This window comes from Chinchilla lanigera, unplaced genomic scaffold (assembly GCF_000276665.1).
Source record: "Chinchilla lanigera isolate Chin_1 unplaced genomic scaffold, ChiLan1.0 scaffold00182, whole genome shotgun sequence".
NCBI lineage: Eukaryota > Metazoa > Chordata > Mammalia > Rodentia > Chinchillidae > Chinchilla > Chinchilla lanigera.
This window is the reverse complement of record NW_004955583.1, coordinates 580018-594910: the sequence shown is the minus strand read 5'-3', so window position 1 is coordinate 594910 and position 14893 is coordinate 580018. Positions and strand designations below refer to the sequence as shown.

Sequence of the window (14893 nt, the reverse complement as noted above, 5' to 3'; positions counted from 1 at the left end):
CCTGCCTCAGCCTCCAGAGTACTGGGATTACAGGCGTGTGCCATCACGCCCAGCGACTGTGGATGCTACTTCTGCTATCTTTCTTTCTTTCTTTTTCTTTTCTTTTTTTTTTTTTTTTGGTATTGGGAATCAAACTCAGGACCTTGCACGTGCCATGCTATGTCCTTATGACTAATGAAGGGCCGAAAAGACAGTTCAGGCCAACAAAGAGGATGTCGCCCCGTCTGTCCAGTGTCCACCTGTGTCACAAAGTCCCGAAGTGTACAGTCCCCCTAAGAAACCACAATACAGAAGACAGTGAACTGAGGAGCGAGCAGTTTGATAAATGTCAATGCGTGCCCTTGAAACCACAGTCAGGCTGTGGCTTCACTCCTAACTCTACCACTCGATAGGGCTAGGGCCGGGCAGCCCTGTAATCCCAGCACTTAGGAGGCTGAGGCAGGACAAACAAAGTTCAAATATAGCCTGGGGTAACTTATCAAGACCTGCCTCAAAACTTAAAAAACTATGGCAAAGGCTAAAGATGTAGCTAGTGGTAGTGGGTCCCTGGGTTCGATCCCCAGCACTGCTGAATAAATAAAAATCGTAACAGGCGAGGAAGTTTGGTCAGTGTGTTCCTGCAGTCCTGTTGCTCCTGTTCTGCTCCCAAGCCACAGTCACGGCTTTGATGCGTTCCTGCCCAGGTCCGCAGCTGGGGCAGGGCCAGCTCTCCACTCTGCCCTGGGCCACAGCGCGTTGGACAGCTGCTCTCTCCTTCGATTTCCTTGCTCCCTTTCCACCCCAGGTGTAAATGTAAAGGTGTCTCAGGGCTCAGCTTTGGCCACTACTCCTTATCAAGGGGCATAGACGCCCTCCAACAGGAATGGAGACCCCGGAGTCTCCTGCTACCCAGCTTCTGCCTATGTTCCAGGCTCTCAAGCCCAACTGTTTAAAGCCTGGTGCACCGGGGCTGCAGCGTTCGCGCATGGAGGTTGTTTATGCTCCACTCAGGGTCGTCACTGAGGGCTGATTTAGTCACTGCTGCAGACACTGGCCTGCTCTGAGCTTGTCCGAAAGTGATGCAAGTCTCAGCAATTGAGGAGGCATCCAAAGACAAGTGCATGTAACTCTACCGCACTACATCATATACTAGGAATTTTTTTTTTTTTTTTTTTTTTGTCTTTTTGAGACAGAGTCTCACTATGCAGTTCAGGCTGGCCATGAGCTCACTTTGTAGCGCAGGCTGGTCTCGAACTTGCAGTGATCCTCCTGCCTCAGCCTCCCGAGTGTTGGGATTACAGGCGTGCACCACCACGCCTGGCAACTATTTTTTATTACTTCTCTACTAGTTATGCTATTGTGCTGTAAAAAAAATGCAAAGATTATTACCGTTGCATCAGTTATCTGTTATTGTCCTTTTTGGCTTGTTTCGTTGTTTTTTGTTTGTTTGTTTGTTTGTTTTGAGACAGGGTCTTACTATGTGGTTCAGGCTAGTCTTGAACTCACTGTGTAACCCAGGCTGACCTCGAACTCGAAGTGATCCTCCTGCCTCAGCCTCCTAAGTGATGGGATTAAAGGCATTTTGCATTCGTTATTAGCTTGGCTTCCAATTTGAGAACACTAGACAAAAACACCACTACTCAGATAATAAAACCCCAGCTGATGTCCTGGGAGTGAGGGTGCACATCTTGGCTAATAAGCTTGGAATTTTAATTTTTTTTAATTTTTTGCTTTTTTTTTGAGACAGGGTCTCCCTATGTAGTTCAGGCTGGCCTTGAGCTCACTTCGTAGCCCAGGCTGTTTGCAAACTCACAATGATCCTCCTGCCTCAGCCTCCCTAGTTGCTGGGATTATAGACATGCACACCACTCCTGGTTCAAACTCCGAATTGAAACACTTCTTCAGCGCCTGGGGATTTAGCTCAGTGGCGCGGCGCCTGCCGGGCAAGGGTGAGGTCGTGAGTTCAATTCCTGGTACCAGAAAAAAACAAAATAAAAAAAAGAGAATTCTGCAAATTGTTTTTCTGAGTGGTTAGTGTCAGTTCCTGGAAGGCGAATATTTGGAGAACAAAGATCAGACATGCATCATGTACTGGTTAGTGCTGCCAAGAGATGTGACTGCTTTGAATATTATATTTTTCAGAGTATATTTTCCAGGGGTCGGGGATATAGCTCCGTGGCACAAGTGCCTTCCTGGCAAGCGCAAAGTCCTAAGTTCGATCCCCAGTACCAAAAAAAAAAAAAGGTATATTTTCTAATTTGCATGTTGCTGGCCATGCAAATTAAGATCCAGCGGACAAGTTTCCAAGTTGTGACCTCTCACAGACAAATTCAATGAGAGATGTATGACATCTGCTCCAAATGAGACATAGTTCTGCCCTGATGAATCTGTGGTCCCTCACTTTGGTGTCAGGTCCAGTGCATTCAGGCAGAGCCCGTTCAGTCTGGCCGTGAGCTTTCGTGTGGTACCACAGGCCTGCCTGGGCTGCACTGCTGGTTTCAGCAGTGTTGGGTAAAAATCCAAACACTGAGCCTGAGGACTTTTCAGCTTGCTGAGGCAGGGACAGAGGAACGCCCTGGACAGTACTCTTTGGTATTCGATAAATTTTTGGCCAGTATCGCACGTCTCGACAAGCTCGGTTCAATGGGACGTGAGGTGCGCTCCGGTGGGAAAGGATCCCGCTGACAAAGCGCCTTTGGCGGCAGGTGTAGCTCTCGAGGAGAGGAGGAGGCACGCTGGATTATGAAAGTGAGGGCAAAGGCAGTCTGTCCACAGAGGGGATGATAGCCGTGGTCACAGTCACCTCATCCGGCGCTGGAACACTTCCCCTGAGTCTTGTCCACAGGTACCCCCAGAAACTGGAAGAGAAGATCCACACCCCACAGCCAAACCTGGTGGAAGTGCGTCACCAGTCCTGGGCGGCGGACACCGGGCTGAGGAAAGCGAGGATGAAAGCGGCATCAGTCCCTGGGAAAGAAATGGGTTCAAGCCCTCTTTTGCTCCGTTTTGAATTTGTCCTATAAAATGCTTGGCAACTGCACAAAACAGTGAGGAGAAGCTGGTGGATTTTCTGGAGTTCTATTGACTTGTAGTTGGGCCTTACTGGGACACCCGGGGTCACCGTCCACAACCTGGCCCCGAAGGAAGACCTGCGCTCTGGTGCAAGTCACGAGGCAGTGAAACGGGAGAGCACATGCGCTGTGCCACATGCCAGGAGAGCACCAATTTTTTGGGGGGTGCGTATCGGGAACTGAACTCAGGGCCTCATGCTTGCCAGGCAGGCGCTGCGCCGCTGAGCTGCCTCCCCAGCCAAGCACCACTGTGTGACATAGGACATGCGAGCTGCCTACTAAAGTGTTTTGCTGAGTATCACCCGGAGCAGCGGGGTCACCGCCTCCAGAGCGGTGCAGTGTGCACAGCGTAGCAGCGGCGGGGCCCACGCTTCCATCTGTGGGTGCCGAATTCCTCACCTCAGGCAGCAGGGAGGCAGCAGGAGGAAGAGGAGGACGGAGAGGAAGGGGCTGGGGGCGGGATCTACGGCCCTTCAGAAGTGTCCCCCAGGACCTCCTTCCTCCGGCTGGACCCAGCCCTTGACAGCGCATTCAGCTGTGAGCTCATCATTGCTGAGGTTGCTGCCCCGGATCTGCTCATCTTCCTAAAGCCCACCTCTGAACGCCTCAGCCTTGGGGTGATGTGTTTTATCCAGGCCATAACATTCCGCCCCTGGCCCAAAGGCTCACGTCCATCTCATGCCAGATTCACTCAGTCCAGCTCTAAGAGTTGCTAAACTCGCAACAGTTGTCCAGCCTTTCTTCAAGGTCCAAATCCAAAGTCTCTTTTGAGACTTAAGGCAACTCTTAGCTGTGAATCTCTGTTAAAAAAAAAAAAAAAAAAAAAAGCTGGACGTGTGGCACACACCTGTAATCCCAGCACCCGGGAGGCCGAGGCAGGAGGATTGCCAAACCTTTGAGGCCAGCCTGGGCTACCTAGTGAGTTCAGGGGCAGCCTGAACTATACAGTGAGATCCTGTCTCTAAGAAACCTAAATAGAAACATATTCCCAAGATACACTAGCACGGAGTAAATATTCCCATTCCCAAAGGAAGGAACAGGGACATAGGAAGGAACTGGACCAAACCCAGACTGAAACCCAGCAGCGCAAACATTAATTCCCGTAGCTCTGTGTTGGGCCCCCAGGCAGAGTGGAGGCCTGTGGGCTCCAAGGGCCTGGGCAGCCCTCCCCATGGCCTTGCTCGTTGGAGCCCGCAGGCCTCTTAGGCCAGCTCTGCTTGCTGCCTGAAACCTTCCACGGCAGATGTTCCATGTTCCTGGCATCTCTCGCTTCCCAAGGTCTTTACTGCAACTTCATCTTCACTCTCAGAACTTCATGCACTGCCCTTAGGGAGTCCCAGCAGGGACTCTAGTTCTGAACACTGTGCAGGCCTTCCTGGCCTTTGTTTGAAATTGGGTGGAATCCTCAGTGACCCAACAACTCTTGCACTCTGCATGGCAGCAAAACCAGCATCACGTGGATGGTGCCAAGGTCTCCCACCATCTTGAGGGTAGCTGGGCCCCGTCAGACCACAGCTGCAGCAGCTTCTGAGGGTCTGCATGGCTGAATGTGTGGAAATACTGTTTAGCACATACTAAGTAAGCAGGCTTCTCTTCTCAAACTAAAGTCTTTCGAACTATTTATTTTATTTATTTATTTATTTCTGTTTTTGAGACAGGGTCTCGCTATGCAGTTCAGGCTGGCCTTGAACTTACTTTGTAGCCCAGGCTGGCCTCGAGCTCCCCAGTGATCCTCCTGCCTCAGCCTCCTGAGTGCTGGGATTACAAGTGTGCACCACCACACTCAGCTTCAAACAGTTTTATACTTTTACTTCTCTGCACTTGCAGTAGGTGGAGTCTGCCCATTCCTGAGATGCCATCAAAGCGTCTTTCCTAATGTTCCAGTGCAAAGCAGGGGTTTATTTTTGAAGTATCAAAACAGCTCTTTATTTATTAATGCAGATAAGCAATTTAAGCATGTTACACTATCTTAAAAACATAGCTCAAGGTCAGGGATATAGCTCAGCAACACAGTGCCTACCTGACAAGCTTGAGGTCCTGAGTTCGATTCCTGGTACCAAAAAAAAAAAAAAAAAAAAAAGCACAGCTGGTTGGTGATCATGGCACTCACAGCTTCAGCCTGGCCACCACCTAACCTGGCCTCTGAAGGGCCTGCGCTGGACAACAGCCGCTGTGTGAGCCCTGGGGACCGCCAGGCTAGGGACAGTGTCTTGTAGTTTGCACAAGGGAGACAGAAGGGTAGTAGCTGAAGAGAGAAGAAACCTCTGCATCATTTGGAGCTGGGGCTTCTCTGGCTGAGTCGCGTCTTAGTGGGTGCATCAGGATATCCACTGAGATACCCTGTGTGCTAACCTCTCTCCACTCTGACCACCCTTGATGCCAAGTGTTCACAGGAACTCACCTTAGAACCAGACCATCAGATGTCTGTATCACATATTGGTAATGCATAATTTTCAAAAATAACTAAGCACAGTCCCACTGCTTTTACTTGAAAATATTGTCATTAGTAATTTTCCAAGGGTAAATGTTCTATTTCTCATGAAAACCACTACTTAAATTACCTTATTATTATCCCATCCTTTTGATTTTCTATTTTTAACATATTTCATAAAGTACAGAATGCATTAGTATCATAGAACATCCTCCTGCCTCAGCCTCCCTGAGTGCTGGGATTGCACGGATGCACCGCCCCACTTCTAAATATTTTATAAATACTAAATAAACATACAGTTGATAAAGTAAGGAGGGTACTTTGGAACCCTTGAAGGTGGCGGGTCTCAGGCATCTGGCACCGGGCGGGGGCTCTGTCCCTGGCCTCTCCTCCCTGAGGTACTGGAAAGCCCCAGGACCTTCCTGTGGGTGTCTCCGGCAGCATTTCCCCACCCCACAGCGGGGCTGGGATGTTCAAAGGCAAGCTCGAAGCCGGGCATGATGGCACACGCCTGTAACCCCAGCACTCGGGAGACTGAAGCAGGAGGATTCTTGCAAGTTCAAGCCCAGCCTGGGTTACAAAGTGAGCTCAAGGCCAGCTTGAACTGCATAGGGAGACCCTGTCTCAAAAAAAAAAAAAAAAAAAAAAAAAAAAAAAAAATAAAAGAAAAAGAAAAGGCAAGCTCAGGAACTCATGAGGAGGATCCCAGGGACAGCATCGCCCCAGCTGTCGGAGAGCACAGGAGCTACAAGCATGCGTGTGGTTAGGGCTGCGGCGTTTGCGGCAGGGCCTTGGATGCAAATCTTATCGCGCCCGGATTAGGCTCCCTGAAGCCCACGCTCTGGCCCTGAGCCACAGCGCCGCCAGGCTCGCAGCGGGGATGAGCAGTCCCAGGCCAGCGGCCCGGGCCTTGAGTGGGGTAGGAGCCTGCACCGGCCTCTCGGGCCCCCGAGGTCTCCACCCGAGCTGCGAGGGCTGCAGTGCACAGCGGCCCGGGGAACAGTCACAGGGACCGCAGCTTGGCGGGCGGGGACAGCGTCAAGGGGAGGAGGCGTGCACACCGTAAGCGCCGCCGCTCACTGCGGACGCAGGGTTGGAGCGGCCGGCAAAGCAAGGTTTCGTTTCTGTGCTCTGCTTCGGGGCTTTCTCCCGCACGCATGGAGAGGCACCGGGGATTACGACCGGACCGCGGGTCGGCCGGCCCCGCGGGGCCTCCCGGCGCTCCGCCCGCAAGGGGCTGGCTTCCCGCTCGCGGAGCTGCGTCTCCCCGGTCTCCTGGTGGAGACGTCCCTGCGTGCAGCCCCCACCCCCTCGCTGCAGAGCGCCCCGTGTGCGGCGCAGGCGCTTTGGGGACACACCTGCCTTCAGGGTCCCCACTCTACCAGATTGGTTCCCCTCAAATAAGTTCCCCGCTTTGTTGGCGCAGCTGTCTGTAGCATTCGCTTAGACCTCTTTGCATTGCTGAGGTCGAGTGTAAATCCTCTATTTCGTGTCCGATTTTGTTCAGTTGTTCATAAGGTTTTCTTGTTGTTAGTTGTCATGGCGCCCCCCCCCCCCTTTTTTTTTCGTTTTCCTTTTTGTGGTACTGGGGATTGAGCCCAGGGTCTTCACACCGAGCTGTAGCCCTGGCCCAGCACTCCTGCGCTTTGCTTTTTAAATTTTGAGACAGGATCTTGCTAAATTGCCCTGGCTGGGCTTGAACTTTCAATCGTCTTGTCTCAGCCTTCCAGAATGTTGGGATTATTTTGTGTCCTGGTACATTGCTGAATTTGGTTACTAATTCTAAGAGTCTTTTAGTGGAATGTTTTGGGTCTTCTATGTAAAAGATAATGTTATTTACAAATAATGTTTTGGCTTCCTCCTTTCCTGTACATATCCCTTTTATTGATTTCTTCTGCCTGACTGCTCTAATTTTTTTTTTTTTGGGGGGGGTTCTTTTTGAGACAGGGTCTCTCTATGCGGTTCAGACTGGTCTTGAACTCACTTTGTAGCCCAGACTGGCCTTGAACTCCCAGGGATCCTCCTGCCTCAGCCTCTGTTAAGTGCTGGGATTACAGGTGTGTGCCACCACGCCCAGCTCTATGGCTAATGTTTTGAAGACTATGTTGAACAGGAGTGGTTAAAATTCACACATACATGTTATAATCCCAGTAATAGTGAGCCGGGTGTGGTGGCACATGCCTGTAATCCCTGCACTTGGGAGGCTGAGGCAGGAGGATCATTGTGAGTTTGAGACCAGCCTAGGCTACAAAGTGAACTCAAGGCCAGCCTGAACTGCATAGTGAGACCCTGTCTCAAAAAGACAAAAAAAAAAAAAAAAAAAAGAAATACCAATAATAGTGATAATTATTGCATTATGTAATATTTTTAAAGGCGTTAAGAGGAAATAAGCTATATTTAATGAAGTTTTACATTAAATAGTACTAAAAAACTATTTCTGGTACTCATTCATTTCTTCTTGTGGATTGGATTTACTTTTTTTTTTTTTTGCTACCAGGAATCAAACTCATGACCTTGCACTAGCCAGGCAGGGGCTGTGCCACTGAGCTATATCACTGCCTCCCCCTTTTTTTTTTGAGACAGGGTTTCACTGTGCATTACACGCTGGCCTTGAACTCACAGCAATCTTCCTGCCTCAGCCTCTTGAGTGCTGGGATTATAGGCATGTGTGCCAACACGCCCACTTTTATACTATTATTGTTTGTATGTGAGTGTATATATACAATTAACTCCCCCTGTACCAGGGAGTTTTTTTCCTCCCCCAGGAATCAAACTCACGACTTTGCACTTGCCAGGCAGGTGCTGTGCCGAGCTAAAGCCCCAGCCCGACAATTAACTTTTGATGTTACAAGCCCAGTGCTATGATTTTGTAATTGTTTTATGTAATTTATTATTTTTTTCCTGGGACTATGTAATTTTATTTTATTTTATATTTATTTACTTAGCGGTACTGGGGATCGAACTCACAACCTTGTGCTTGCCAGGCAGGCACTTATGCCACTGAGCTATATCCCCAGCCCCATACTTTGCAATTTTAAATCAGTTAAGAAAATATTAAAATGTTTCTTGTACTTTAAGATAATGATCCACACATTAGATTTGAAGTCTTGCCTTTTTTTGGCACCAGGAATTGAACTCAGGATCTTGTGCTTGCACCAATGAGCTATATTCCTGGCCCTGAACTCACTTTGTGGCCCAGGCTGGCCCTGAACTTGCAGTGACCCTCCTGCCTGAGCCTCTGGAGGGCTGGGATTATAGGTGTGCACTACCACAACTGGCTCCTCCTTTCAATCTGAGTATCAAAACCTGCACATCTAAACCAGGCCTGGTGGCACAGGTTTATAATCTCAGCATTTGGGAGGCTGAGACAGGAGGATCACTTTGAGTTTGAGGCAAACCTACAGAGTTCACAGCCAGCCTGAACTACATACCCATGTCTCAAAAACAAAAAAAGCCACACGTGCATACACACATGTATCTACTTTTTGTAAAGGTGTGAGCAAAATATATGGTTAATGGTTTTTTGTTTTTTTTTTTGAGACAGGGTCTCACTATGCAGTTCAGGCTGGCCTTGAGCTCACTTTGCAGCCCAGGCTGGTCTCAAACTAGCAATGACCCTCCTGCCTCCGCCTCCTGAGTGCTGGGATTACAGGGGTGCGCCACCACGGCCAGCAATGTTTAAAAATCTATAGTAAAAGACACATTGCAACTAAGTCTCTCAGAGTCCTGGGCCTTGCCTGCAACAGGCAGCCCACACTCCTATCACTCTCTGAAGCAGTCTGGAAGTCCTGTGGATACTTCAGTTGTGCTGTCACCTCTGAGCATCGTTTGACGTAGAGGGAGAGCCAGAAATCGTGCAGTGCCAGGTCTGCTCAAGGAGGGAGGCGAAGACACACAGTCTCGCTTTTGACAGGAACCACCCTAAGTGTAAACTGAGGCAGAGGGTGGGTGTGCCAGAGCGAGGGGACTGTGAGAGGGAGAGTGGCCGTGTCCCTTACTGCAACGCACGTGTAACCATGAACAGCCTTCGTATTTGTTGATCACACCTCACCTCTGCTTGAATGCCTTACAAGGTGCCCCAAAGCAACCTGGTGGCTTCCTCCGGCTTTGAAAACGCACGCAAACCCACGACCCTCACCTGCCTCAACCCAGACTTGTTTCAAGACCCAAATCCTTGTTCTGCAAGGCCCTGAATGCTAGCTGCAGAGCCATACCATGCATAGCCATACCATGTCTCCAAAATAAAAAAAGCCACACATACATACACACACGTATCTACCTACTTTTCATAAAGGTGTGAGCAGAATACATGGTTAATGTTTTTAAAAATTATAGAAGACACATTTTCTAGTTTATCTAGAGCTATTTTTAAAAAATTACTTTGACACAGGATCTTGGGGAGTCACTAAACTGCCTGGGCTTGAACTTGTGATCCTCCTGCCTCAGCCTCCCAGGGTGCTGGGACTGTGGCCTGTGCCACCACACCTCTAACTTCCATCCTGTTCTTGCCTTCCACTATACTTTTTGACAGCACTTCTTGTATTTGACAGAGGGTCTCGCTATGCAGTCCTGGCTGACCTTGAAATGCACAGCAACCCTCCTGCCTCAGCCTCAGTGTGGTGAGGGCTGGGGTCACAGATGTGTGCCACCACGCCCTGCTATAGCACTTCTAAAAGGTGTAACTTTACAGCTATTTGTGCCTATCTGAGAAGCTGTCTTCCCCAGCAGGTTGAAATGCACCTATTTTAGCTACTATCCTGGGTGTGGTGGGCTGGCCTGTTGGAACTTTACATATTTTTTTGGCGGGGAGGGTACCGGGAATTGAACTCATCACCTCACATTTGCCAAGCAGGTGCTATGCTGCCGAGCTAAATCCCCGGGCTGGAGCTTTCCTATTTTTGCTAAAAGGCTGCTCAGAACAACACAGGTGAGTAAGATGCTACCAATGACTGCACAGGCTTCCCATGAGGACCAGCTGAACCAGGCAGAGACACGATGAGCTGGAACGTGCTTAAAGAAAACACTGGTTTCCACTGTGTTTATTACTAATGTAAAAAAATGTTAAAAAGAAAAAAACTCATTCTCAGTTCTCCAATGGCTCTCCTTCCCCCCTCTGGCCCACACAACTCCTGACCCACTTCGTCAGGGCCAGCTTGGAACCGAACCCATTCCCTGCCGTTTTCACAGAAAACACCCAGCCCAGGGGTGAGGAAGGAGGGTCTGCAGAGGGCGACAACACCGTCCAGTGTCCCCCGGGAGACAGGCCCGGCGGGGTCACAGATTCACATCAACATCGGGTAGCCTCACGCTGACCGACTGACCGCAGCAGCTGGACAGGTGCGGACGGGGAGGCCTGGCCAGGGCCTGCCTCTAGGAGATCACGGGCCTGTCTCAGACCTGGGAAAAGCGACGCCAGGAGGGTGGGGACAGGGGAGGCGGGCAGAGGCGGTCGGTCTAGAGGCACGGGGAGCCTCCCCCACTTTGGCAGAAAACTTACTCTAGTGTTGGGAAGTCACGAACACCGAGAGGGTACGAGGGGACGCACAGTTTCACAAAGCACAGTGATCACAGACCATAGCGGTGGGGATCATGCTACCGGTGGAGAAACTACTTCAGAAGCAGGGGCGGCCCTGTACCAGCCAGCACGCAGACCCCGGGGCAGACAGACCAGGGGCAGACAGACCAGGAGCTCCCCCAGCGCTGGAAACCCTGGTGTCTCAGGAAGAGGTCTCCAGACAAACGGCTGGACGGAGGAAACCGCTCCAGGCTCTTGGGAATGGAGGGCGATCGTGGACAGATGTGCAAGAAACAGCACCAGAGGTTTCCTGTCAGCAGTCATCTGGTGGAGGGGAGGAGCCGGGGGGCAGTCGAAGGGGACACATGGGGGTCCCCAAGGCGAGTCCTGGGAGGCTCAGCCAGAAGAGGTACACACTGTGCACCAGGGACCAAGCACAGCTCCGGACCCCGGCTGCGGGCGGCGAGTAGGGGAGAAGAGCCTCACCATTGCCAGCACAGGGCCACAGGGAGGCCCGACCTGCCCAGAAGGGAAGGCACAGTCTCACAGGGGCGGCCCGTTGTCGCCTGGGTGGTAGAAGGCACAGAGATCCTCGTATCGACAGTGACCCTTTTTGGAAAAGTGTCGACACACAGGGCGGTTGGATTTGTCTGCGGATGAGTGAAAACAGTGCAGTTTAAAATCTGAGTAAGACACAGTAATGAAGAGTAGAGACAAAGATCTGCCCGCCCCCATTCCCAGCTTCTCTTTTGGGGGAGGAGGGGTGGCAATACGGATGGAATTCAGGGCCCTAAAAGCCAGCCATGGGTCGTAGGGTATAGCACAAGGGTATGCCAACCCCAGCATGGGCTTGGAGAGCCAGGCCAGTGCAAAGGCAAGGAGTCCTGGGCACCCAGCGCGTCAGGCCACCCGGGAGGAACGGCACGAAGACTATGGGGAACGACGTGCACCTCACCTTCCACAACCTGGGGGCCATCCTTAGGTGGGCAGGTGTTCTTGACCAGAGACCAGCTTTTGAGCCTTCTCGGGTTTCTCTGCTCTTTGTGAAAGCGCTCCCTAGGGGGACCCCCGAGGCCTGGCCCCGGGAAGGGAGGTTCAGCGTTCACCCCCCACCAACCACGACCATATGGACTTGTCCTGGGGCCAAGGCCTCCCCGAAATGGGCCTCTTCCCCTGGGAGGAGGGGGTAGGCTCAGCAGCGGTGGGATCATCGGTCCCCTGGATCCTGGAAGACCTCTGTGAAGAACTAGAGAAAGACAGAAAGGTGATGACAGGCAGCTTCATCCTGACACAAGCCTTGATCACTGGCCCTTTTTATTTTTTATTATTTTGTTTGTTTGTTTTTTCTCCGGTACCGGGAACCGAACTCACGACCTTGCGCTTGCCAGGCAGGCGCTTTGCCGCTGAGCTAAATCCCCAGCCCCCCTTTTTATTTTTTGATAGGGTCTTGCTAAGCTGCTCAGGCTGGGCTTGAACTTGGGCTCCTCCTGTCTCAATCTCTCAAGACTGCTGGCGTCACAGGCATGCACACCTGGCTCCCCGTTTTAAATTATAATACAGCACACGAAGATGTACAGTACCCATTTTAGGTAAACAGCTCCGTTAGGTAAGCACACCTATGTTCCCACCACCCAGGTGAAGAGATGGAGCCTTACTTGTAAGACCTTGTCTCAAAATAAAAAAAAAAAGGCCTGGGGATGTAGCTCAGTGTGAAGGCCCTGGCTTCTATCCCCAGTACTCTACCAAAACATCTCCTCAAAATCATGCTTTTAATTCTTTTGAGTATATACCTGGAAGTGAGATGACTGGATCAAATGGTAGTCCAGTTTTAATTTTTACTTTTGGTTTTTAAAGACAGGGTACTGCTGTGTAGTGCAGGCTGGACTCGAACTCATGCTAATCCTCCTGCCTCAGCCTCCCAGTTGCTGGGGTTACAGGGGTGTGCCACCACGCCTAGCTCTTTTTAACTTTTGAGAAATCCGGACTGTTTATCATAGTGATTATCCCATGTAATAATCCCATCAACAAGGCGTGGGAGTTCCAATTTTAAAGTAGTGTGTGATTTTGTTTTAGTAGTGTATATATCTTGCACCAGTTGATGATTAATGTTGAGTACATTTCATGTTTTCAGTCAGCTTAGATGTTTCTTAAATAAGTAGTTTGGTTTTTTTTGGTCTCTTTGAGACAGAGTCTCGCTATGCAGTTCAGGCTGGCCTTGAGCTCACTTTGTAGCCCAGGCTGGTCTCGAACTTGCAATGATCCTCCTGCCTCAGCCTCCCGAGTGCTGGGATTACAGGCGTGTGCCACCACACCTGGCTGTTCTGGTCTTTTGCCAATTTTTGTTTTTTTTGACAGTGTTTTGCCATGCAGTTCAGGCTGGCCTCAAACATCAACCCTCCTGCCTCAGCCTCCGGATAGTGCACTACCATGCCTGGCTCTGTTAACTTCTTAATGGTATCACATGATTGACAGAAATTAGTATCAAATGGTAAAGTATGTTAATTTTTAAATTTTTTTTTTTTTTTGCAGTACTGGGGATTGAACTCAGGACTTTGTGCTTGCCAAGCAGGTGCTTATGCCACTGAGCTATATCCCCACCCTGTTAATCTTTTCTTTACGGCATATGTACATTTGCTCAAGAACCTTTAGAGTACTAAAGCCATGCAACTACATTTACTTTCTAGAAAAATAATTTTTACATTTAGGTTTATAGTCATTTATCTAAAAAAATTTTTTATTATGTAGTCTGTTAAATTGATGTTTATATTCCATGTGTTAAAAGGTCTAATTTCATTTTCACATGAATGTCCAATCAATCCAGCAGTATCTTATGGAATGACCACTTCTCCACTTCTATTTTCACATAAACTAAGTGCCAACACATCTGTGGGTTTCTTACTGTTGTACTGATTTACATTCATGCTTATTACTGTTGCGTGAAAATCCGGACTGTCACAATCAGTGTAGCTTTATTGCAAGTCTTGGTATCCACAGTAAGCTTTCCTACTTTAAGACTGTCTCGGCACTCTCTCACCTAGGGCCTTTTCACACAACAATGGAGAATATTGATTTCCACAAAAACACCACAGAGATTCTGTCTGTCTACAGATCAGCTTGGGAAAAAGCCACATTTTTACAATATTGAGTCTCCAAACCCGTGACCGTACAACTCCTCTCCACCTAAGGACCTAAGACAAGGATCGGGGTCCCTTTCCTTCTCACCTGACTTGGGGTCACCAGGTTTTCCATTGGCCATGGGGGGAGGGCCCAGAAGGCTGGGTGGTCCTAAGAGCAGATACGAGAACACAGTGGTAAGAATGGATTAAAGTACTGATGACCCCGTCCTTAGTTGTCTTTACTGTTATTTATACATAATTCAACCAGTAAAGAAAGCCAGTTCCAGTCTCAGCAGCGTTACAAGTCCTCACCCCATCTACCTGCCCTTTCCTCCGCAAAGCTGTTTGAGGCTTGGCAAAAAGTAGAGACCTGGTAATGCAGGAAAGGTACTGACAGCAGGAAGGCTACCGACAACCGTCCCGCACAGCGCCGCTACCCATAACACCCCGGGCGATGCCAGAAACAACCCAATCTCTCACCTTCACTGCTGGCCAATCAGACAGTTCTTTCCTCCTCTCCTTTCCTTGGGGGAGTAGTTTACAGAAGTCTGCACTTCCACCTTCCCAGTGACAGAGTGGTCACAAATTGTCATCTCGACCATGGCAATCGGTAATAGCGCTACTGTCCCCTCCCCTGCCGTTTTGCGGCTGCGCATACGAGCTCTTTAGCCTCTCCTCCTCTAGGCAGGTTTGGAGCCGGACCCGGCTTGGGAGTTCAAGTCGGAGAACTCATTCAAGCTCCCACCCCGAGCAGGTGGCCCCGCGCGCCCCGCCCCCGTCC

At 50.0% G+C, this 14893-nt stretch overlaps 1 protein-coding gene across 2 annotated transcripts; it reads right to left on the bottom strand.

Moving 5' to 3' along the window:
* Positions 1–10492: 10492 nt before the first annotated feature.
* Positions 10493–14281, bottom strand: Prr3 (proline rich 3; the record flags this gene model as incomplete). 2 transcript variants are annotated; one of them, XR_001232500.1, is given in 4 exon segments in its annotated part: positions 10493–11320; positions 11483–11646; positions 11952–12242; positions 14219–14281. XR_001232500.1 is itself a non-coding variant. In XM_013509795.1 (3 exon segments), coding segments are annotated over 3 exon segments (461 nt in total), but the record flags the coding sequence as incomplete, so codon positions are not given.
* Between the last annotated feature and the right edge of the window lie 612 nt (positions 14282–14893).